The sequence below is a fragment of the Sinohyriopsis cumingii genome, chromosome 3 (assembly GCF_028554795.1).
Source record: "Sinohyriopsis cumingii isolate HCF-2022 chromosome 3, ASM2855479v2, whole genome shotgun sequence".
Taxonomy (NCBI): Eukaryota; Metazoa; Mollusca; class Bivalvia; order Unionida; family Unionidae; genus Sinohyriopsis; species Sinohyriopsis cumingii.
Genome location: NC_142963.1, coordinates 25819565 through 25845118, shown reverse-complemented (window position 1 = coordinate 25845118; position 25554 = coordinate 25819565). Strand labels below are relative to the sequence as shown.

Genomic DNA, 25554 nt, shown 5'->3' with positions numbered 1-25554 from the left:
TAAAATCGGCCTTTCGTTCGGTGGCTCCGGTGTTGAAACCGATGGTGACACGCGGATTGCACGCCTTGAAAGATGCGGGTCTGACACAAGGCAAAGAATTTCTCCAAAATGTCATCATCGACAAACAAAACCCTAAAGAAGCCTTCATGAGGGCAGGCAAAAATGTCTTGCTGCAAACGGGCAAAGACCTTTTGGGCCGACGAGAAACACCTATAAATGCCCTGCACGCTACCGAGTCAGGCATTCAGCAAGGACAAGGCAGAAAGAGACGACGAAGAAAACACCCTTTCACCAGACTTCACACTTCTAAAGCTAGAAAGGCAAAGAAAAGACGAACCGTTCGAGACTTAGACGTTTTCGATTATTGAGACACAGCAACAAGAAAAAAAATGATGGACCGAGAGTCTTGCGCCTGTTCCAAGTCGGAACTGGATCTGTTTGCCATGCCACCTACCATGATGACGATGCAAGAATCCCAATGGGTGGAATTTCACCCTGTCTCCTCATTGACAGATTCTGCTCCCATCGAGTTTGAAATCAAGGGTCAGCCCGAAGATTACATCGATCTGAATAGCAGTTACTTGTACTTGAAAGTCAAAGTTCTAGATAAGGGAGGAGATACCATAGTAGACGAGAAAGTAGCTCCCGTCAACAATTTCATGCATTCCTTGTTCAGCTCAGTGGACTTGTACTTGAATAACAAACTGGTCAGCAGCAGCATGGATACTTACCCTTACCGTGCCTACCTGGAAAATCTCTTGACGTACGGAATAGACGCCAAGAATACTCATCTCAATGTCTGCGTACTATGGGAACCTGACGATGCAGGCGAGTTTAACGAATTCGAACCGGATGCATCCAAAACACCACACAATGAGGGATTTGTAGAACGAAGAGACAAAATATTAAATGGACAGAGTCTAGAACTGATGGATCGTTTGCATTTGGACATGTGGTTGCAAGAGAAATATTTGCTGAACGGTGTAAATGTCCGCTTGAGACTGAATCGTAGCAGTACCGCTTTCCATTTGTTGGCTGATAGTGCTGGCGTCAATCCCAAAAGCAAAATCGGGGAGGCCATACTCTACGTACGACGCGTGGAAGTGTTACCTAAAGTGGGTAACGACATCAGTCAAACGTTGAGCAGAACGACCGCCAAGTATCCCATACGACGTGTGGAAGTGAAAACGTTCACCATTCCCGCTAGCCATCATTCCATGATCGAAGATCATCTGTTTCAAGGACAGTTACCCAAGCGTTTAATCCTTGGTATGGTCGAGAATTCAGCCTTCAACGGAGCCTTCACTGAAAATCCTTTCCACTTTCAACACTTCGACGTGAAGAAAATCGAAGTCAGTCGCGATGGCAAGACCTTGTGTACCAGACCTTTCGAACCTGACTTTACCAAGAAGAATTACTTGAGATCGTACTTGTCCCTGTACGAAGCCACCGGACAATTAGGGACCAACACCAGTCACGGTATTACGTACGAGGATTACGCAGGAGGCTATGCTTTGTGGGCCTTCGATTTCACTCCTGACCAGGTCAGCGACGAGGGACATTTCCACCCTATAAAATCTGGCCAGATTCGTGTGGAACTTCAGTTTACAAATCCTCTGCCAGAGACAGTGAACGTCATCCTGTATGCAGAATTCGATAATACCATAGAAATCAACAGTTTGAGAGAAGTCATTCTAGACTATTAGAAGCTATGGAAGACTGTTATCCCTCTTTACCTAGTGGAGAAACTTTGGAGATGGAATGTGAGGAGACCGTGGAAGAAGAATCCCAAGACGACGAAGTTATGATGAAGTCAAGATGGCCAGAACAAGAAGCGCATTTAGTCTCCTGTTTTGCCAAAAACTTGGTCGAAAAAATGACGGACTTGATCAAGAAAGATTGCTATGGATGTCAAAACGATCATCCCGGTCAAATTCAACACGATAAATGCCTGATGCTGAGTCAAGAAGAAAAAGTGGACGAGTATCTGGACGAAGCTTGGAGTCTCATCTCGGACGAAGTCGTGTTGTACCAGTGGTATAAAGACTTGCGTGAACATTCTTGTCCACCATTAACCACTCAAGAGATCCATCGTATCGAAGCTCTTCTGAATCAGAGTGAGGAGACGAAACGAAGAAACGGTTATTTGTCAGACATTTTAAAGCAAAAAGTCAGGATCGAATTGATGACTTATTATTACCTGTGAAGAAGAAAAAACAAAACAAAACATGGATACCTGGGAACTTTATTACCTTTTGAACCACAGTTCGTATACGGCTTCTTGGAATCCTGTCGTCTGTGCTAAAAGATGAACTCCCTCATCGCAAACCTCAAGACCATCTAGCTTATGTCATCAACACGGACGACAGTCATCTCCCAGGAACCCACTGGGTAGCCGTTTACTTTCCTCAAGAAGGATGTGTGGAATATTTCGATTCGTACGGATTGCCCCCTTTGGAAAACGATATCATCGACTTTATGGTATCACGGTACCAATTGTTTTTCCATATACCTCAATGCTAATGTTTTGTGAAATAAATATACTTTCTGTCCTACTTGGGCATGCATGTCACACGCTGTCATATAGAACAATGCTAGATTGTCAATTTGACAATGACATAACCAGGTACTCCATTGCATTTAAGAGAGATAACTCTACTGGAACTAGACAAGGGTAAGAGTTATCTAGTCACAACAAGCACATTTTCAGGCATGTGTACCATATTTTAAAAAAATCATAAAAAATACAAAATATGATCTAGATAGAAATTAACACAAACTCACATGTTGCCAAGAGGCTCAACTTTTTTTTAAGCCAAACAGAAAGTACAAGTCTTACATAATGCACCAATCACAGCTAGTTTTGTTCTTTAATTCTGAATACAATGTTCCATACACCTTAAGCTCCGCCCACCTGGACTTGCGCAATTGGTACCGTTATACCTATAGCAAACCTTAATTTTTCCAATAATCTGTGAAATAGTTCGGGACTGTATAAGTAACAAATATACTTAGTCTCATTTGTGAAAAACAATTTGATGAGGTACTAACCTATGTCTTATATGAATGTGTATAGAAATGTCATTGAGCTGTTTGAACTATTGTTTTCATACTTTTGCTTCACCATCAAAATCATCTTTTGAAATAAAATGAATTCTTTCAACTATGAGTTGTATCTTATTCATATCAACAATTATTGAACTTCACATAGGTGATATGGGATAAATCACATTATATCATATTATGTAATAACTAGGTCAAAGGTCAATGTACCAAATAGTATGCACCTGTCCTACTTCAAAATGTACAATTCACCTAAAAGAAAGGAATTTATATTTGTTTGGTAGGTGCAGAACTTAACATCAGAGACAGGTGGACATGACCCAATCTTATTATAAAGTATAAGCTTTGACCACTTTACACTATCTACAGATACAAGAGGTCACTAACCACCAGTCCTCACACAAAGGTCCACCTACCCATCCTCTTTGTAACACAAATAGTAAGCTTTCCTCCTTTGTAATGTGAATAAAATTGTTTCAATAAGCCAGTCAGTCACCAAATATAGTAAATCGCAGCTTCTAAGTGGTTATGTTTGGATTGGGAGGTGAAATTAGGGGAATAAAATACAGAAAAATGCCAAATATAAACACTAAGTATAGCACATCAAATGGAGTTAAAAACAGGAGGAAAGTGTTTATCTAAAAGGGAGAGGTAGCTTATGACAAAGGAATTAAAGGTGGCAAAATCAGCAATGCGAAAAATGAGAAGTGAAAGTTTGATGACCTTACCTTGGACAAATATATGGGGCAGGGCCCAACAGGTCCAAGGACAGCCCAAAGGCAACTGTGCTATAACATCCCTTACAGGACCCAAATTTCAAGTGAAGTTGTGTTCATTTCCATCTAATATAAAAGGGTGAATAATTTAGATAATATAGATACATATAAAGTATATTTCTTCTACATAAGAATTTAATAATAATTGGCATAAGATAGAGAGAAACTTATCTCAGAGCCAAGCAGAACATACCTTATCAGTTTTTAAACTTGTAAACTTTACTGTGAGAAATTATCAAATTGCTTCTACTTACATTTGCATCAAGATTGAGGGCTAATATAATACTTCACAAATCTTCTCTTTATTTTCATAATCAGTCACTGAAAATGTGAGATTTTATTTCCTTGAAATGTTATGACTGGTGTAAGGGAGATAACTGAATGATACACATAAGGTGTGGTAACCTTGAATACATTATCCATGTAATATAGATGAGTTCATCAACAACCTGTATTAACTTCATTGCAATTAAATTATCTCAAAATACATTACTGACAAAGTGAGAACCTAACATTTAGACTCCTATGTTTAGTGGAGACCTCAAGAGTCATGTAATTTTAATTTCTAAGATGACGCAGCTCTTTCATATCACATAGTTCATATTTTCTACAATGCCGGCATGTAGAGTGCAGCCTTCCATAACCATGCAGATATCATCTCATGCCAATTTGGATTCTTGCGATGGGATGCAAAGTTTCAAGAACAGTGTGGATTTGAATGGAATGAATACGCACTGTGTGACTAAAATGGTTATCATTCTGTAATGTTGGACCAAACATGGAAATTCCACAGGAGCAGCTTGACAGAAAGAAATAGGATTAATTGAAAGTCAATAGTAGATTATAATTGGGCTTATACAAGTGCCAATGGGAAATGCTGACTTAAGGAAACTGTTCTTGTTTGTTGGTATTCACTGCTACTTCAACAAAAGGGAATGCAAGAGAACTGAACTAACTACATGAACAATTTCAAAGCAGGAGAGTGTAAAAAAAAAAAGGGACAATTAGAGCAGGACAATTCAAATCAAAATGGGAAGGAATACCAAATCCTTAATAAATTACCTAAAAATTACTCATGCCAGAACATCCCACATGGTACAAGTGATCTATCTACAAGTGTACTTAGAATGTTCTCTATCCTGGTTTATGGCATGCCTTACAAGAACAAGATAGTTGTTTTTGTACACATGATTTTTCATCTTTTGCAGGTACAATAGCCAATATTTGGCCAAAATCAACTATATTATGTTTACATAACTTATTTTGTTGCATGCATTCCAATCTAGGAGGTAACAGCACATACATAAAGGCATCAGGTAACACAAGTCTATATCTATCATAGCTATAGTTATCAAAAGTCCCCATCCAAAGCCATCTTGTGCTATTTTCTAAAGATTTCATACATTTTATTCTTAAAGAACTTTCAATATTTGACCAAAAGTGTTCAGCATACATTTGTTTTCCTACATCAAACTAGTATAGTTCATAAATGCCGCCCACATGTATGCGTTTCTATGGAAACACTGTGAGGCTATTCTTTCCTTTAGGTATCACGGTACCAATTGTTTTTCCATATACCTCAATGCTAATGTTTTGTGAAATAAATATACTTTCTGTCCTACTTGGGCATGCATGTCACACGCTGTCATATAGAACAATGCTAGATTGTCAATTTGACAATGACATAACCAGGTACTCCATTGCATTTAAGAGAGATAACTCTACTGGAACTAGACAAGGGTAAGAGTTATCTAGTCACAACAAGCACATTTTCAGGCATGTGTACCATATTTTAAAAAAATCATAAAAAATACAAAATATGATCTAGATAGAAATTAACACAAACTCACATGTTGCCAAGAGGCTCAACTTTTTTTTAAGCCAAACAGAAAGTACAAGTCTTACATAATGCACCAATCACAGCTAGTTTTGTTCTTTAATTCTGAATACAATGTTCCATACACCTTAAGCTCCGCCCACCTGGACTTGCGCAATTGGTACCGTTATACCTTATGAGAAGAAATGCTCAGACCACCCGATTCAATAATGTGAAATTACAAGGCACAGATTCCTTGGTGTGTGGACAATATTGTGTGTATTTTCTGCATCATCGCAGCCTGGGCTATTCCTTAGAAGATTTAGTGACTCATTTTGATCCTCGTTCTTCTTCTAGAAACGATGTGAAAGTAGATCGATGGTTTTGTGACCATTATGCTTATCTTTTGTCTCAAGCTAGGAAACGTAGTGTCCATCAATGGCCTAATGACTTCCAACAGTGGAAATCACAATTTCATTCACAACGTTGTCAGCCCTGTTTAAAGTAGGGTGTGAATTAAAAAAAGAAATTGTTTACGATTTGAAAAAAAAATGTTTGATGTTATATTGTTGAATTATTGTTAAAAAATGTTAGAGTTGTTAGTTAGTGTTAAGTGATTTTGAATAAAAATGTTGTGTTTTAAAACAAAATGCCTTTGTCTTTTGTTTGGCTATAAGAATGTTGATTCATGCTCTTTGACTTCTTACTATCCCTCTCATGACACTCATTGAACGTTGCGGCTCGAAAACCGTAGAGGGATGTTTTCCTTCACGTCCGAGCTTTGACTTTAAGAACCGGGGTAGTTTCCAGTCTAACCATCCATTGTTGACTCATCCTCCTACGAAGATGTGCTCCAAACTAGCTAAGCTAAACGAAGCCTACGTGAATTTGCATAGGGTCAGACACAGTCTGATACCGAAGCCAGAAGAGATAGAGAATGTGAGAATGTTAAAAGTCACTGAAGACCTGATAGAAGAGCTCTTCAGAGAAGAAGTGAACAGGGAGAAAGAATAATGGACAGAGAAGTACAGACTTCAGAGACAGCAGCAGCAGCAGCAACAGCAGCAGCAGCAGCAGGAACCTGAACCTGACAGAGGCTTTGTCGATTGTCGTATCGATACCAAAGAGTTCTTCTTCTCTTTCCGAAGAAGCAGACCTATCGTCAGAAAGTCTATCCTCAGAGGACGTCGCATTCTTAGAAACTAAAACATTGCCATAGCAAACAAAAAACAGCCCTTTTCAGGGCTACCCAATACTCTAGAAAAGAAATAACAATTGATTTGCCAATGTGTGTAGGTAGAGTAGTGTGAATATAAACACTAACTCTTTTGTGATGTGAGTGTATGTGTTTGTGTATAGGATTGTGTTTTTGTAAGTACTCACGTACGTTTGTGTGGATAGTAGATTAAGATCATGTTTTTGGCTGTTTGAGGTGTGGGGAGAGTAGATTTGGGGTTTGATTGGATTGCTTTGCGTATGTGAATAATATATTGAAGTGATTAATGAAATTTTTTTAGAATAGTGATGGGCAGTATAAAAAAGTGAGTGAGTGTTTCTTTTAGGTCCGCGTGTTTGGTAGGTTATGATCTAGGCAAGATCAATTTTGTTTTAGGGGATGTTTTCCTTCACGTCCGCGCTTTCACTATAAATTGAAACTCGCTGGGCAGTCTAGCTACCCTGTTCATTCGTTGACAAGACAATGAATACCAGAATTGTGAAACTGCTAGAACTCCAGATGCACCTGGAATATGCCAGGCTCATAGTAAATGAACTGGCAGCGGAGGCCATAGTAGAAGAGGCAAGAATAAAGAAAGAAGAGGAGGAGACAAGACAAAAGGAAGAGGAGAAAAAGAAAATAGGAGAGAGGATGGCTTACAAGATACCAGAGACAGAGGATTGGGGTGATGAAGCTAATCATCCTCCCTCTGCGCTCTCAGTCAAACGAGTCAACTGGAAAGATTGGAGTAGAAGATGTGTGTGTGGTGCCAGGCCAGGAAGGTGCCAGCATTAGATAGGTGCATCTGGAGTTCAAAAACAAACAGCCCTTTTCAGGGCTACCCAAACCTTTAGAAAAGAAATAGTAATCAATTTGCCAATGTGTGTGTATGTAGAGTAGTGTGAATATAAACATTGACTCTTTTTATTTGTGTGAGTGTGTGTTTTTATGTGTGTGTGTGTGTGTGTGTGTGTGTGAGTTTGTAAGAGCTCACGTAGGTTAGTGTGGATAGTAGATTTGGGTTTAATTTTAATGCTTTGCGTGTGTAAATAGTATATTAGGGGTTTGTTTATTGATGATTCACGTATGTGGATAGTAGATCATATGAAATGAGAAAAGTAGGGGATGTTTTCTTTCACGTCCGCGCGTTTTAAGTGATAATCTAGGTAATATCAATTTTGTTTTAGGGGGATGTTTTCCATTTCGTATAAGAACCCACAGTGTTCGTCGTTCGCACCATTCTGAGGAATACACAAAGAAGATGGAGGTGACAAAATTATTTAACGATTTGAGACATAGCTATTTTTGGATCATGGATGGGACTTATGTAGTAGAAAGATTGAATAAGGAAGGAAGATTTGAAGGTAGCCTGAACAATGTGAAGAGTCTTGGAGTAGCAAAAGATCTAATAGGGGGAATGATTGAGGAAGAAGTAGAAAGAATCAGAGGATTCATTGACCCACCTTACGTGAGAGTAGGTACTTTAAAGGAAGCCTTGGATCATGTCATAGAAGTCAGGAGCTTCCTAGAAAATAGCTTTTATTGGACTGACTGGTGGTACGTAAAGTGGGGTTTTAACAAGTTGATAAAAGCAGAAGAACTAATTAGAGATGTAATGAAAGTAGAAGTGATGAAGATAAAAGAAAAATGGAGCAAAGAGAGAAAGGAAGAAGAGAATAAGAAGAAGAAATTAGAGTTTGAAAGATTGAATAACAACTGGATGAAGATCCAACAGAAATTTAGAGAGATGGGTCATCCTGACTGGATAACAGAAACTGAAAAGAGGGAGAAGAAAGGAATAATGGAAAAAGTGAGAAGATGGTGGAAGAAGTGGAGGTGTTAGAAGAAGAAGAAGAAAACCAAAGGCCCTTTTCAGGGCCACCACATTTCTCGAAAAGAGATTGACTTTCCATTGCCAACCCCATTTTTTTAATTTTTTTAAAAAAATTTTAAAAAAAAAAAATAAATAGAGTGACTCAAGACTTTTTTACCATTGTTCATATCCTCTTGACGCTAAACAGTCCCACCCTGTTTATTCCCATATTCCCATGTGCAATTCCCCTTGTCGCTAAACAGTCCTACGATTTTTCGTCCATGTTAAATTTACATAGTCGCTAAACAGTCCCAGGGTGGTTAATGTTAAATTTACATAGTCGCTAAACAGTCCCAGGGGGTTCTGTAATGCTAATTCCCATTGTCGCTGAATCGTCCCCTATTACTACTATAAAAACTTTAAATTAAATTTGGCTGTCACATCATCGAAAATGTCCATAATTGTAAATATGGAGGTGTCTATTTCTAAAAAGAAATTGTATGCTAAGACAGAAATACTGGAAATATGTATTAGTGGAAAAAAGCAAGGGATCTCCTTTATTAGAGAATATGAAATTTTAATTCACCAATTTTAATCTCCAGTTGTGAATGCTTGCACTTTATGTGGAAGCACGATGTGGGTATTCAAAAGACTACAAATCTGGCAAATAAATATATTTGTGAGCATTTTACAAGCGTTTTAAAATTAAGGAAAAATACACCGCTATCAATGATTCATTTAGAATTAGCTATATATATCCTACTGAAATTGACACGAGTTTACCTATGCTCGGCTATTGGATCTCATTGAGAGAAAAAATACAAGCAGCACAGATATGTTCTTGCTTGATACATGACATTTGCTTTAATGATTCTCGTGAATGCAGATGGATTAAACATGTACGATTGTTGTTCAAAAGAAATGTTCTTTGACACAAAATTAAAATTCAGAATTATTAAGTTACAAAACTTTCTTCTGCTCAAACTTTAAAAAAAAAATATTCCAAACTGGTTAGCATCATTGCAAGTTTCATCTGAAATCCCGATCTTACTAGAATATTATCTTACGATTTTATATTCATACATACCGGGTATGTCTGAAACGAGATAATGCAGGAGAGCAGATATCTTTTTTAAAAAATACATTCCGTACAGAAGACCATAGAATACCCACTGAAACGGAATAATGCAGTGGTACAGAATTACTAGACAGATATGTGTTGTATGTAATTCAAACAGGTTTGGCTATGAATATCAGTATCTGTTGGGACGTCAATTTTTCAACAAAGAAAGAACACTGCTATCGCCAGGGAAAGTTTTTTCTTTTATTGATCACATTGTTTCAAGTGTAGAATGCTGATGCAAGCTCAAGAGTATTATCGTCTCACTAAATGTATGAAAATTATCACACGATAGCAGGTATAAACATTCTTCTCAGCAAATATCGTTGTGTCCTGCAAAGTAAAATAACGAAAGCTGCGATTGACCAGAAGAAATGTACATTTAATAATGATTCTGTTCTGATCCGTAATAAGGGGCCATCCATTTAGTACGTACGCAAAAATCTGGCAAAACGTGATCCCCTCCCCCCTCGCTGTACACATGCGTACTTTTTATACACCCTCCCACCTGCGTACGTACGCTTAACGCACCCACCCTAGTTCTATAGAACGGCCTATATTCAATCCATAGAGAAACCATAAAGGATTAATACAATTAACGTATTTAATAAAACAGATAGTCCACCGACGTTGAATGTCTGGCTGCATGAAAGAAATAAACTGCGTTACTTTAAACAGTTTGTCTTGTGGCCGCTAAAATTCAAACGCCGACTGAACCCAGTCGAACAGGCTACGTATTAGACAAATTATCATCGAGGCTTCACCCCCACCCCACCCCGTTTTCTATGCGTACGTACATTATCAGTGACCCCCCCCCCCATACGCAAGCGTATGCATTTGGGTTACATACCTCCCCCTCCATGTGTACGTACTAAATGGACGGCCCCTAAGTACTCTATGGCAGTCCCAGCATGCCACTTCTATAAATCTGCTATTCCGAGTGTCATGTATGTTTCTTATAATAGTCCATGTCAAATTTATTTCTTACTGGCTTCAGTAGCAAGCAGTCAAGTTTCATAAACTCTCCCTCCACTCCCCATGACTGACTGTTGGGCTTCTGTGGGAGTGATCTCTAAAAGAAGCGTTCGACCAAAGGTGCTTTTCGGTAGCCTCTCTAGCAACTATTTGGTTCCAATCGACCCCCACTCGTTCAGACGTCAACAGAAAGACCCGCCAACAATGGCCCGTCGACCGTTGTTATTCCTGGCTATGTTCGATTGTTGCCTAATCACGGACAGGCTGAACTTGCCTGGTTTTTGTCGTAGCAAATCTCGGGACTTTATGAATGCCACTTTATAACATGTATAAATTGAGATTGGTACAACTTCCAATGTTGTACTGAATTCTTGTTAAGTTTGGGTATATACTGTACTTAGAATAGAAACATTTGCCATACATTTATGACTATACTTAAGAGTCAGTCCGATTATATAAGTACTTGAAATAAACGTATACGGATAAGCTGAGCAACAATGCCCCTAAGAGATAGATAGATAGATAGATAGATAGATGATGAGAGATACATGTAGATAGATAGAAAGATAGATGGATGGATGGATGGATGGATTGATGATGATGATAGATAGATAGATAGATTAATATATAGATAGAAGTGTAACCAGGTATAGGAATACATGTACATTGGAGAAGTTACATGTTCTTTTTAATCCGTTGCAACGCATGTTTGATAATGATCTGCATAATGTGTGTTGGATCTGAATTTTATAACATTGTTTACTTCTATACTTATGTGACATTAATAAGATAAAGCTTGTCATGTTCTTTGGTCTGAAGATTATATATTTAAGTAATAAATAAAGAAACGAACAATTAAAGAAACAAGAAGCAATACGTACAACATTATTATTTTATTTATCGATATAGAACTGATGTCAAATAAGAAGAAAAGAAAATAGGGTAAAAACAATTAGCACTGTCAAAGACCACGGTTACACAGGAGGAAGTACAATATAATGTTCATCCTTACTGCCATCTAACTAAACGCTGTAACTGATATCGGAACGTAAACAATTCTTATTTACCAGCGTCGCAGACCTGAAGAGTTTCTCTGTAAATAACCATTGTATATGTAATTTCTCCAAAGATGTTGGTGAAATGTATGGTTCTTTTTTTCGTTACGACTACTGGACTTGATTTCGCAGAATTGAAAGGTATACAGATATAGTATTAGAAAATGGTCAAAAGTTGGACAGTAGACCACAACCATTTACAGTAGTTAGTTTGAACTGTCTGAGATCAACCAGAAATGTATATCTCATAAACACCCTAAATAGCGACTCACTGCTTATTTGTTTGGGGCTACATGGATGTGGTTAATCGGTACAATTGCGCAGACAAAATTATCAAACATTTCGAGGTCACAGTTAGTTACATGCGATAATGAAATAAGTAACCGATCTATGACAATGTCGGCTAAAATTTTAGTACTGAACGGTTAAAAATGTATCGCACTATAGGTTAAAAATGTACCACATTACATTTTATCAGCACATCATAGCTTTAAACAGGCATCGAAAGTGACTGCCAGTATGAATGCAAACAGAAATATGAAAATGCAGCAAAAAGTCAGTGCAAATGAGCGTCTGTCACTGGCTTCTCCGTCAACAATTTTCTTGAATTGGTGCCATTTCTTCTAGTTGGCCAAGTTCTGAAACTTGAAGACCCATGCCCATTGACAGGGCATCTTGCTAACTGGTATGTATGGCATTTCTATGACGATTCCACCGCCTGGACTTGCCGGAACCCAACTGAATTTGCTCGGGTATCCTAGAAGACTAACGATTGTGCTAGAGGTCGTTACTGGAGCACCTAATGTCAAAGTTTGTCCTGTAGGCCAGTTTTGTATGATGGCATACACAGACAAACCACTGCTTTGCTTTTTCGAGGTGTACCTATGAAATAAATAAATATATATTTATATTATGTTTTGTTAAGCGTTACCTGCGCCAAATACCGGGCATTATGCCAAAATAATGAAGAAAATTATCATTACTTATTTTTGATAGGCAAGAAAACTCATGATTATTGGACATACAGCAAAATGTCGTACAACTTAGAATCAGTATTGGTCTTATACTCGTCGTAGTATTTTTTCTTCCGTACTTTTACAGCTATTGCATCAAAAGTTCACCTCTATGACCTCAAATTCTAACTTTTAAATCCTCGATTTAAAGAAATCTTTCAATATTTACTGCTTTTCTTTTGTAAAATAAAAAGTGACAAATCACTTAAGCAACTGAAATGTATCAAAAGAAAATTAGCGCGGGATAATAAAACATCGCGACTGCCACATCTCCTAAGATTCGCTATGCCAACATATCTCGAGCAATACTTACCACACACCAGTCGTCAATGTGTCATTTTGGTTGGACCACGGCCTTGTAGCGTAGATAGACTCACCGTTGACGTCAAGCCACGCCCCCATTTGACGTAACCTCTCTTCAAAAATAGGTACAATTAGTCCATCGTGAGTGATCCCTATGTTAATCAGAATGTTCCCGCCACAGCTACAACAGGAAGTAGAAAGTCAGGTAATACTGTTTCTTATTCATCTGTAGTCGACTAAACGTCACTAGCTGTATAGTTTAGAAAAGCTTTAACATCTTTAACCCAATATATACCTATCTCAAAACAGATGTAAATATAGCTTAATTTTACGTCTCTAATTATTACTAATTTTACAGTTCTGTACATCTGAGAACAATTCTGTATTCATTAGTTATATGATTCCTCCCGAAACGTAAAACAGCTTACACTTCCTGCATTAAAATATAACTTCTTTTGAGAAGAATTTGTAAATTGTAACTATTGAAAATTGGAATTTAATTGGTTGATATATTCGGAAAGTTTTTCTGTATTATTCAGAATATACCATATTCGGAGCAATTCCATTTTTGAGATGACATTTAAAAAAACCAGTCTGACCTGACAGTTTCTGCTAGAACAGCCAAGAGTTCCTCGATGGTGAGGTAGTCACTGAGTGGGGCATTCCTCCTAAAGCCCGCCCATTGCTTGTCGATAGTCATGGCATTTTCCCATTTTCTTTTTATCAGATGACCTAAATAAAAATTATATCTATCACTGAAGGGAGTTTAAAGGCATGTGTGATTACACACACACACACACACACACACACACGTGTGTGTGTGTGTGTGTCTTTTTCATAAATTAATGCTGTCTTTCTGCATAATTTTCCAATAAGGTTTTTTATTCGACATGCAAATTAGGCAAAGTTTATCAGAAATACACTAGCGTCATTTCTATATCGAAAAATTTGGGTGAGTATTATTCCCTCCTTTCATCGCATGGTTCCATGGAATCGATCGAAATTTTGCTAGATCTTTAACCCAAAAGTAAAATAGGTTCTTATAAAATAAATAATATGCAACTAAATCACTGTTATAAGACATAAAATCGATGCATATGAGAGAGAAAAAACTGCTGATTTCAAGTATAAAACAAGGACTGCATCGGCATTCAATGAAATTATAAGTAGCGAGCAGATGAAAAGAGATTAAATATTGAACACGTTTCTATCTATTATACCTGGATTCATCTTGTCATCGCAGGCGTAAACCCCGCCGTGGATACAGCGGCTGTTATTTCCCCATCTATCATTTGTAACGACCGTATCCTTCACAGGGCTGGAAGAAGAAAAAAATGATGACTTCTTGACCCTTGTTGCTACATGGAGGCTATCTGAATAAACAACCCAAAAGTTATGGACATACAGCATTTTTCATATCCTTGCATTTTTCACTGTTGATTATTGCCAACCAGTAATTATCTTAAACCAAGTCAGCACGTCTCCCATTCGTCTAGTATAGTTCTAAGGACGAATCTAAGTTCTACGAGCGTAACCCCCTCAACAACTTCATATCCAATTTCTTTATAATAAAGCAAACTTTATAAGGTGAGTTGCTTGATGATATAAACGCAAGATGCATTTTTTATTGGGCAAGACACAGGTATCACAGACCCAACGTGTTCATTTAAGGGGATTGTACGACGATACACCAATAAGAATACGAACAATATCATTAGAACAAAAGAACATGTCTTACTGTCATTTTACACCAACAACCGTACATGACGGTCACATGTCGTTTGAGATATAATGCGGGATATTTTAGTCGCAATGCATGCGCGTCGGTCACTAAAAGCAAGAATAAATTTATTGCCACTAAGAGTGGGACATGGATCTCCAGACAAATGTTCTATGACTTTGTTCAAATGCTGTCATTAATATATAGAAAATGTGCATGCTGTACGAGACAGGACTTTTGCCAAGAAGAACAAGAGCAAAGATGTTGAGATAGAAAATAAGGTGGAGATAGAAAAAGAAAAGTAAGAACCATAGAAAATTAAATACAAAATAACTCTTAATAAATATTTGTATGTGACTATTTTCGGGAATGTTAAGCATTATTATGGTGCGTGTGGAATCCAGCAGTTTTATATCACCTGTCGTTATAAAGCCAGGCTATGAACTCTGTGGAGTTCCAGTATGTGTCATTTGCCTCCCAATCTCCGTCTGAGAAAATGTACTCCGGCTTGTATTTGTTGACAACCTCGTACATTTCCGGCAGCACCTTGCTCTGGAAGAAATTTAAAAATATACAGATATGATATGATGACAAAGACAGAGCTTATGAAGAATGGTACATCATCTATATTTATCTCGATCGAATTCGAGTGCAGCGCATTTGCAGTGGAGGATCCGGGAAGGAAGGAGGGGCGCAGTCGGTGATCCTACCCACGACTCTAAAAATAAGCGTTAAACAACCTGAACTTTTCATGGAGCAAGTTTTCTTTACAGTTACGTGGTTAAAAAGTATGCTCCGAAAACATAAAAAGAAGAAGATTCTGGATCCGACACCACTGGTGTGGGTTGTGTACATCGACAAAGCGCTTGTAGGACACACTTTTGCATAATGTTTCACCTCAACAAGATCAGCGGATGCAGTATGGTTCATCCAACGATTCGTCTGTAAAATACAAATAATCTGCACACTATACGTATATTCTCTATTAATTTTCTTCAAAGCGTTTTGTTTTATCAGTCAATGAAAACGGGTTGTGCAGTAGAAAAATAAACCATATTGAACACGTATTTTATTGTTATGTGCCAAATTAACGATTTGTTTACACTAAACCATGCAACTGAAAATTTTCCCGATGGCCATGGTCTAGAGAAATGTTCAAATTAGGTGTTCATAGCTGTATATAAATATATATATGAATATTACCTTCGTATATATTAATATCTAACAAGCAGGTGAATTTGGATTTTATATCTAGTTTTGCATCAAAACTATCTCTACCATATTCTCCATCAAATAACGGCAAACTTTATCAGATTTATACCTCATCATAGCCAAACGGGGACAAATGAAAGGTACATATAAATAAAGCGAGTTAAACAAAAATGGTAACAACGAAAAATATTGAGCATGGGAAATGGGATCAAATCAAAGTATGGCCAATAATGAAAAAATAGATATGCATAGCTAGTTTTCATAACACAGTTTATAAACGTATAAAGAAAATGAAAGCTCAAAATCGGTGTTGTTGCACAAGATACAATACAATTACCTCTACAAATTTTTGCGTGGTGTAGTTGTTCATTTTGTCCTCTAGATATAGCGGATTGTACCACTCAAACAGAGAGTGATAGATTCCGAATCTGATGTTGGTCCTGGCCCGTATCGCTGCAGCAAGGTCGCCTAAAATACAGGAAAAGAGAATTTTGTTTTGCACAGTCAAACGTATTTTAAATTAAGCCATTTTCATTAAAAAAAAGTTTGATTTTAGGGTAGGACAAAGGCGCGCTACAAATCTGTATATTCCTACCCGCCCCAATCCACCATTCCCACCCCGAAGTTCTAGCTGGATGAAATGGATCGACACTATCAATTATTGGTATGCGCCCAACAAAAACATTCCATTAAAAAATTTCAGGACATTGAATACACAAGCATAAATGGAGTAGGGAAGTTGTGTAATGTTATACATTGCAGTTTAACGCACGCACATATGGAAGTTGTGTAATACATGGAGGCTAACAAATAGAAAATTTCAGATTCGAAATATGTTGATTTTTACATATTGAAAAAAATGGGTCTTTCAGCAATACAAAATTCGACCGGAAGAGAATTTAGGCAAAGTAGTGATATATCCCTTAAACCTTAGGTGCAAATCAAAACACCCAAAACCTAAAAATTCGACCTATAACATTAAAACTTTTTTATGCCAAAATTATTTTCTTGATGTGTTCAGTCTACGTATGCACAGATCTTTTCCACCTAATTTACTGAGAATTATCATATTTTGCTTTGGGAGAATTTAGTGTAGCGTCAAAATAACTAAAACCGAAAGTGCCATCAATGCGGAGTACAAAAGAGAAACTACAAATACCAAACAGTTTCAGATGTATGGTATTACAAACTATGTAACTCTGCAGTCCTTGATTTGAACCACGCATACGAATTAGCTGAGTCTCCTGTGTTTTATTATTATTATTATTCCAAGCTTTCTGTGCGGAAACATCAAACCCGTAAAGAATACATTCAAACCTTGCTGATCGATGTAAAATAAGTTAAGTTTACATTTTTTCTCGCACACTACTTGATTATTTACCAAGAAGATCCCGATTTGGTCCAACATCCATTGAATTCCAGTTAAAAGAGTATTTGGACGGCCAGTTGCAGAAGCCCTCATGGTGTTTTGCTACAAAAGCGGTATATCTAGAAGGCAATGAAACAAACATTATAAAAAATACACAAGAGGACCTGTTTCGAGAACGGTAATATCTTTATTAATATGAAAAAAGTGAAAGCACTGAATCTACCGTCATGATTGGTGCTGACTCGTAAAATGTGAAAATGTGCACTTTTAACTCTGTCAAATCAATTAGAGTACGAACATTTAAAAATAAATAAATTTATTTAGATTTGACAGACCTGACTTTTCGACCAATGTTGTCTTTTTGTTTCCTAACAGAAGGACTTCAGTTTGTCGGGGAAAATAAATTTATTTAGAGTTGACAGACTTTACTTTTCGACCAATGTTGTCTTTTTGTTTCCTAACAGAAGGACTTCGGTATGTCGGGGAAAATAAATTTGTTTAGAGTTGACAGACTTTACTTTTCGACCAATGTTGTTTTTTTGTTTCATAACAGAAGGACTTCGGTTTGTCGGTTTGGAAAATTCATCCACAGCGCAATTATTTGGTGCCAATAAGCTACTTGAAGTTAAAACGTAAGATTGTAGTGGTAAAAGAGACACTCGAAAGTAGTGAGAAGAGAACATTGAGGTAGGTTTTAAGGTGTTGTGACACTGTAGCTTAACAGTCTCATATAACATCAATGCAACACAGTAAAACAACATGCGCTTTACGAAAGCTATCTGGCAATTTATCCAACCGAGTCTGATGCTCTGCTATTTTAGAAAGACAACGAGCTGGATTATCTGTTATTGTGACCCATTAGCTAATATACTGAATAATTTGACTGAAAGTATGTAAAAGTTTAATTATTTCCTCCAAATGGTTGAAGCGAGAACTTGTATAACGTAACTTTTCCACACATATCCATCAACCACTAATATAAGTTATGGTAAATACAACTTTATTTACGCGTTTATAATACAAATTGGACAGACCTGTCGTCGTATTTGTAAACCTTTCTGACCACACACATTGTACTCGTACTCAGTTTGCATAAAATGTAAATCTCATACAGATTCCCTTGCAAGGAAAACGGAAGCAAATTCTCTCTATTTATCTGTATATGTTTAATGTCACTGTATAAAGAGACACTAAGTATGCTTTTAATTTTTGCGACTCAAGTCCGAATTCAAATTTTGTGCTCAGTTTCCAGACTACAAGGGTTGGTCCGACAGTTACAAAATTGAGCAAGAAACCCCAGCACTTCTAAAATTATAAAAACCATGCTACAAATCTCCCAAAATTAATCAAGTTTGTAAGTCACTTAGAGATATACGCTAGAGTATCGACAGTTTTAATAATTGAGAACGCTTTCTATTTTTGTACACTTAAAGTTTGGCTTCAGTGGAGCCAGGCCTGGAGATAGCATAACTTTTGAAACTCATTTTGAGCTTGAGATTTTGTGTTAACCAATGGAAACATCGGATCTAATTCGTCTCTATTGAGAACTATATTCTGAACTACCTTTGGTCACGTAGAACAAAATGGCGGAGGAAAGAGACAAAGTCAGACTCGGAATTTTGTATATCTTTGCTGTTGTAATATGTGTGGTACGTTCCGTATGAGACGAATCACCAAATACATCGAACTGATGCGTATTCCTACAACTATTTGCGAGGTTATGTCACGACCTGACGGAAATGGCCGAATCAGAGAGGTTAGCAGCATTTGAACCTGTCTCAATGGATTTCGTACGTACAATCCTGAAGAAGAGTGCACCATATTCATGTGAACGTGATCCAATTCCAACATCACTGCTGCTTGAGTGCTTAGATCCAGTATTGCCTTCACTAACTGATGTTATTAATACCTCTCTCTCATCCGAGGAATTCCCATCATGTTTCAAAACTGCCATTGTAAAGCCTCTGCTAAAGAAGCCAACACTAGACCATAACGATTTAAGAACTACTGCCCAGTTTCTAATCTCCCATTCATATAAAAAAATCTTAGAAAAGATTGTTCTATCCCAGCTTGTATCTCATCTAAATTCAAACAGTCATTTTAGCAATGTACAATCTCATTATTGCCCTTGCCACAGTACTGAAACTACTCTTCTAAAAGTAGTTAATGACATTCTCTCTGCGTTGGATGGCGGAAAGATTACAGTCTTCACCCTCCTTGATTTGTCTGCAGCATTTGACACAATAGATCATGATATATTACTTCACCGTCTGCAGCATGTATTTGGCATTCATGATACAGCCTTACTGTGGTTCAAGTCCTACTTGGTCAACAGGACACAAATTGTGTCTGCAAATGGAATACACTCCAGCCCAGTCGATCTATGTTGTGGTGTTCCACAGGGGTCTGTTCTTGGACGTGTCCTCTTCATTCTGTACACTCAGCCGCTCTCAAGTGTCATAGATCATCATCCAGTGTCTCACCAATTGTACGCTGATGTCACCCAAATATACAAATCTAGCCACCCAACTGAAGTTGATGCTTCCATCCAAGGTGTAGAGAGGTGCATTTCTGATGTGAAATCATGGATGACATATAACAAGCTGCAGATGAATGATGATAAAACTGAGGCCATTCTGATCACAACACAAAGACTTTCTCATTCACATCCTTTACCTAACACAATAAATATCAGCAACACCAACATTAAATTCACACAATCAGTACGAAACCTAGGTGTTACTCTGGACAGTACTCTCACATTGCACCAACATGTCATGAACATATGCAAGGCTGCATGTCGTGAGCCGAGACGCATCAGCTCATTTCGCAAATATCTTTCAGTTGATGCCACTAAAACACTTGTGTGTTCATTAGTACTTTCAAGACTGGACTATTGTAACTCAATTCTGTCTGGTTCATCTCAATATCTGCTCCAGAAACTTCAAAAAGTTCAAAACACAGCTGCTCGGCTCATACTTAGAGTACCACGATCAAAACACACCTCCCCGCTGCTCTGTACCCTACACTGGCTATCCATTCGATCCAGAATCAAACACAAAATTTGTTCTGTGCTACGTTTCACTGTCATACCTATCTGACCTCACCCATGTGTACACACCAGCAAGATACTTACGCTCCTCTTCTGACAATTGTATACTCATTATTCCCACTATGAAAGCAAAGTCATATGGACAGCGTTCTTTTTCATACCAGGGCCCAGCAACGTGGAATGAATTGCCCACTGAACTTAGACACAAAGACACAGTGATCACATTCAAGAGGGCTCTCAAAACTCACTTATTTCGACTGCAAGAACAAACTTAAAGACCTAATAATGTTTCCTACCTTAAAGATTCTCAGCATGTTTTTTAAAAAAAAAAATGTTTTCTAATGTCATGGTGTTTGTTTTTGTAATCATATCATTATACGTTTTTTTATCTTATAGGTGTTGTCTAATGCTCTAAAGCGCTTAGAGCTTCTAAAGATTAAGCGCTATACAAAATCCTCATTATTATTATTATTATTATTATTATTATTATTATTTTCTGGCGTTCTGTCGTCGCATCGAAATTCGGTACATCAAGGCCTACTTTCTTTTCTCTGCAATGTAGAAAGGACGCAAAACAGGTCTTACTCAAACATATTATGCAATCAGCATATTCAAGTCGAAACTGTTAGCAGCTGACTTTAAATTTTACACGAAAAGATACGGTAAATAATCAAGGACAGAAACATGAATGGAAAAAAATGACTTGAGATCGTTATCTGGAGATACTTTGCTACTATTTCTATTCATATACTTAGGGCCGACCATTTAATTTTCGGGAAACGCGGGGGGGGGGGGGGGGGGGGGGCGGGCGAAGAATATCTTTCATATCAGGATACATTTTGTTTTTACATGAATTATTTTTTTAAACTATTTTTTCAAGCTCCTTGGGGAACAGATTATAAAGCGAACCTTTTTTCTCACCCCACCGAAATTAAATAGTTACATAGTCGGTCCCTTACCCAACTCCTGCTGCTTTGAATAAATCTGCCCACTGGTTCGGGTCGAAGAATTCGGCTGTCAACTGTGGTGCAAAATCGGCATAGGTAAAGTCCGGTTTGTAGTTCTTATTCATGAATTGCACGCACTCTTTGTATTTAGACGTTTGCCATTCGTACCAGAACCACTCTCCATAATATGTACTGGGAACAGAAAACACTCCCCAATGTATGTACATCCCGATTTTCACATCATCATACCAGGATGGTATTGGTCGGGTGTCTAGGGAATCCCAGTTTGGGAGATATCTTATGGACGACACTGCTGTCCATAGCATACAAACACCAACAATTTGAACAGCAATATGCATTTTCAGCGCCATGATTACACCCGAACCCGCTCTCAAGCTTACTTGTTGGCGGCTATTCGTGCATGAAATTAAGTCATGTATATTGCAATACGGCGTACCAAACGGGTCAAAGTACCAATACCGTTGCAGTGGTGTTGAATTATCGTTGCAACGCCTAGCATAGTCGACACAGCGGTAAATATTGCGTTCCAGTTATAGTTAACAGCGACAACGATATTTCCAACGGTTACCGTTGCAACAGTACTGATTATTGTGGCAACTACATTCATATGCATTTGCAACTATATTCAAATACTGCATTTGTTGTTGTCACTATATATGTTATCGTACCAACGGTATAGTTCCAACTTAAATGTCACTGTTGTAACGGTATATTTTACCGTTAAAACGGTAATGCTACAGTTTGAACAATAATTTTTAAGCTAAGAAAAAAAAAATACATTGCAAAAACTAAAAAATACCATCGCACCGGTATTCGAATACCATTCCATAGCAAGGTGACTATAATTGTAACAGTATTTTCATGTCGTTGCAACAGTATATTCATGTCGTTGCAACAGTGTATTCATGTCGTTGCAACAGTATAGTCATGTCGTTGCAACGAATATAAGTACCATTGAAATGACAACAGTATTAAAATGAAAAAATAAGAGAAAGTTAAAATATAACGGTAATTTTCGTTGTCGCAGTGATAAAAGTTATCGCTGCAACAGTATTAATTACCGCTGCATCAATAAGATTTGGCGTTGCAGCGATAATAGGATGCACATTGAGCGATATTAGGATATCGTTGCAATGACGACTGTAGTTTTGACCCCTTTGGTACATCATATTGTAAAATCGACCGGCGTGTGTAGAAACAGTGTTAACAGGCTTGTCAAGACTCGAAGTATGGTTTGTATTATGCACGGAGAGCCAAGCTGTATTAAAATCATTAAAAATGCTTTGTTGAAAACAACAGTGAACAGGTATTCATAAAATCCAATATCTGAGATCAGCTGATCAATTTATACCCGGTACTATGGTAAACAGACCATAACAATACCGTCGATTCAGGCTCAAGGATAGGTCACGAGACACGCGGAAATCACTAATGCACATTCGAGGCCATAAAAAATGTAATATTTGCATAGACCTGCCGGGTCAGTTTATTTTAGATCGTGTTTATGTGTGGGACCGCATTACCGTATAACTGGTAATTTTGAAGTATCAAATGATATCGCCACCCCCCACCAAATCTGTATTTTAATATTGTCAGTTTCATTTTTAATGTTTCCAAAAGACGCAATGTTTTGCGGCTTTAAGTTTTGCATTCACATCTAAAAGGGAAAAAGAAAAGTAAAAATGTAAACAAATAATATATATTGGAAATACATATATTTTTTTTTTTAAAAATCAGGCGTCATATATTAAAGATGATACGATCGTACTGGAAATAATGCATCATGGGCATTAAGTTTGTGTGTCCCACAAGCTAAGACGATTGTATGGTTGACGTACAAATGAACAACATGAAAGCAGTCCCTAATCCTCTCACCATCAATCCTTCGTCAAATGCAGTTGAGTCCAGCGTGTAAAACAACGATACTAAACAAACCCGAAGATGTCATTTGGGATTGTAGATTGATACCACTATATATCGGCAAAACAATTGATACTGATGAACAATTATCATCCAATTTATGTAAACCTTTTACTCAGTCAAAACACCCTATGCATTTTCCGTTAAAAATAACGATATTTTTCTCCCTTGACAGAAAAGACCGACGTCATTCCGATTGCGAATTTACTCTCTCATTTGGATACACTGATAGCCATGGCACAAGTCTTAAAACACTAATACAAATTGGTTCTTTAGAATGCAAGTGAAATATCGAAGGAAACAGTTTTTACCGTGTTTCACATTTATGAAATCAATTCATATGAAAGATTTTACTCTTCTTAAACGCTTACAATTGGATAAAAATTTGGAAGATTTGTGCTAAGAATGTATCAACAATGAGAAAAAGAAGAAAAATTAGTTTCCTTCTGAGGTTATTTCTCGACTTCACGGAAATAACTGAGCGATGTTCCAATTAATAAATTTGGTGGGTTTGGTGATTCACTTCTGGCGCAGTGCACCTTTCATGTTTCTTTAGGAAAGGCCGACAGTGTTTAGATTGTGATTCTGTCTCCTTCCGCCCATATTGTGTCACATAAACAGTTGTAGCAAATATGTCTCAATTACGGCGAATTGCATCTGAGGTTTCTGTCTTAACTTGATGGTAAGGGCACACAATATTCCTTTTATTTTCGTTTTATGATGTGAGAGCCAGGTAAACCATACAACGTAGAATTGTCTAGCTAGGAAAAGTCCAATATTGTCAGGAACTACTTTTTTACGTCGTACGCTCCGGTTACATCTCTTTTCTGTTATGATAAACCTTTCTTTATGAAGATGAGAAAGAAAGTCCAAAAAGGAAGCGATATTTTACTTCAGAATATAAAACCAGCCATAGTGTACTCGTATCTGATAAAAACATCTAGCAAAAAGAGGACGCAGCATCAAATGAAACTGCAGAAAATCCACTCATGCCTAATTCTTAACAATATCGACTCTAACTACGATGTCGACGTGATCTTATACCTTGCAATGGAGTAAATAAACTTATTGTTAAAGACAAAAGGATGGCTGAGTTAAAATCTACTTCCTAAGTAGAGTTATTTTTCAGGAAATTTGGCTAATGATAAAGTTATTAAGCCTATATCCGGCCATTTATAGTGGTATGCTTACGCTAGCCGTACTTTTTCCGCCCTGACAGATAACACGAGATTCTCGCGCTAATTCGCTTTCCAACTAAGGCTTGCTACGCCATATTTGGATATTCTATGATAAATTATTAAAGGTATATCATATTTACTACGATATGTGTACGTTTCCAAATAAGAATGCAATGTCCTTATATAGCACACGGAAAAACAGGCTGAAAATGGAAGTAAATATCAGCTGAACTAAAATGGCGGACGAACCCCCCCCCCCCAAAAAAAATGGAATAATATTGGATGAAAAGGGTAAACGAAATTTTACACGTAGTTGAACAATGGCATGCAGAAATTCTGGTATTAAATAAGAAGACTATATAATTTATTTCAGTATATGTAAGAAACACTCTCAAATTTTGTTTTTAATAGTAGGCTGAAAAAGTCCATCATCAATTCCACCACAAGAGCAATATTTTACCGTCCTAATTAAATTTGGTTTGTCAACTGTCTCGTTACAAGCAACTGCTTTCGCGAAAAGTATTTGTACTCAAAAGTTCTGGTATAATACACAGGCTATGAAATTTAATTTCTCAACTGATATTGTATCTCGAAATTCATGGTCCAGAAATACTCTTTCAACATGTTAACCTTGGGGACACTATACACAATTAAAAAGAAATTTCAAAATAATCTCATTATGATCTGTTTGTCATGAATAAGTGCATTTCTATTTGATAGCAATATGCATGATTGCGGTTCAACTTCACTATTCCGTCTTCCGACATTAGCCAGGGAACTTCCAGCTTTAATTTTTCTTTCGTGCTGTAGGGTCACTTCATTTCAAGTATAATCTATGTGTCATTTCGATGAAGTAAATAACCTTATCGACAATAAAATTATAATTTTTTCTTAAAAGTTATGTGGTGTTGACAAAGGTGTATTAGTGAAGCAAAAGTGCGGCGCAAGGTGCGCACGCGTTGCATTCTGGGTATTTACATACAGA

At 37.3% G+C, this 25554-nt stretch overlaps 1 protein-coding gene across 1 annotated transcript; it reads right to left on the bottom strand.

Moving 5' to 3' along the window:
• Positions 1-11657: 11657 nt before the first annotated feature.
• LOC149802572 (alpha-L-fucosidase-like) lies at positions 11658-21874 on the bottom strand. Its single transcript, XM_089951845.1, has 8 exons — positions 21463-21874; positions 17464-17570; positions 16420-16550; positions 15289-15422; positions 14371-14468; positions 13750-13882; positions 13161-13331; positions 11658-12716 (listed from the first exon to the last, which is right to left on the bottom strand). The coding sequence occupies exons 1-8, from the start codon at positions 21819-21821 to the stop codon at positions 12458-12460; spliced, it is 1392 nt and encodes a 463-aa protein (XP_089807971.1). The 5' UTR covers positions 21822-21874; the 3' UTR covers positions 11658-12457.
• Between the last annotated feature and the right edge of the window lie 3680 nt (positions 21875-25554).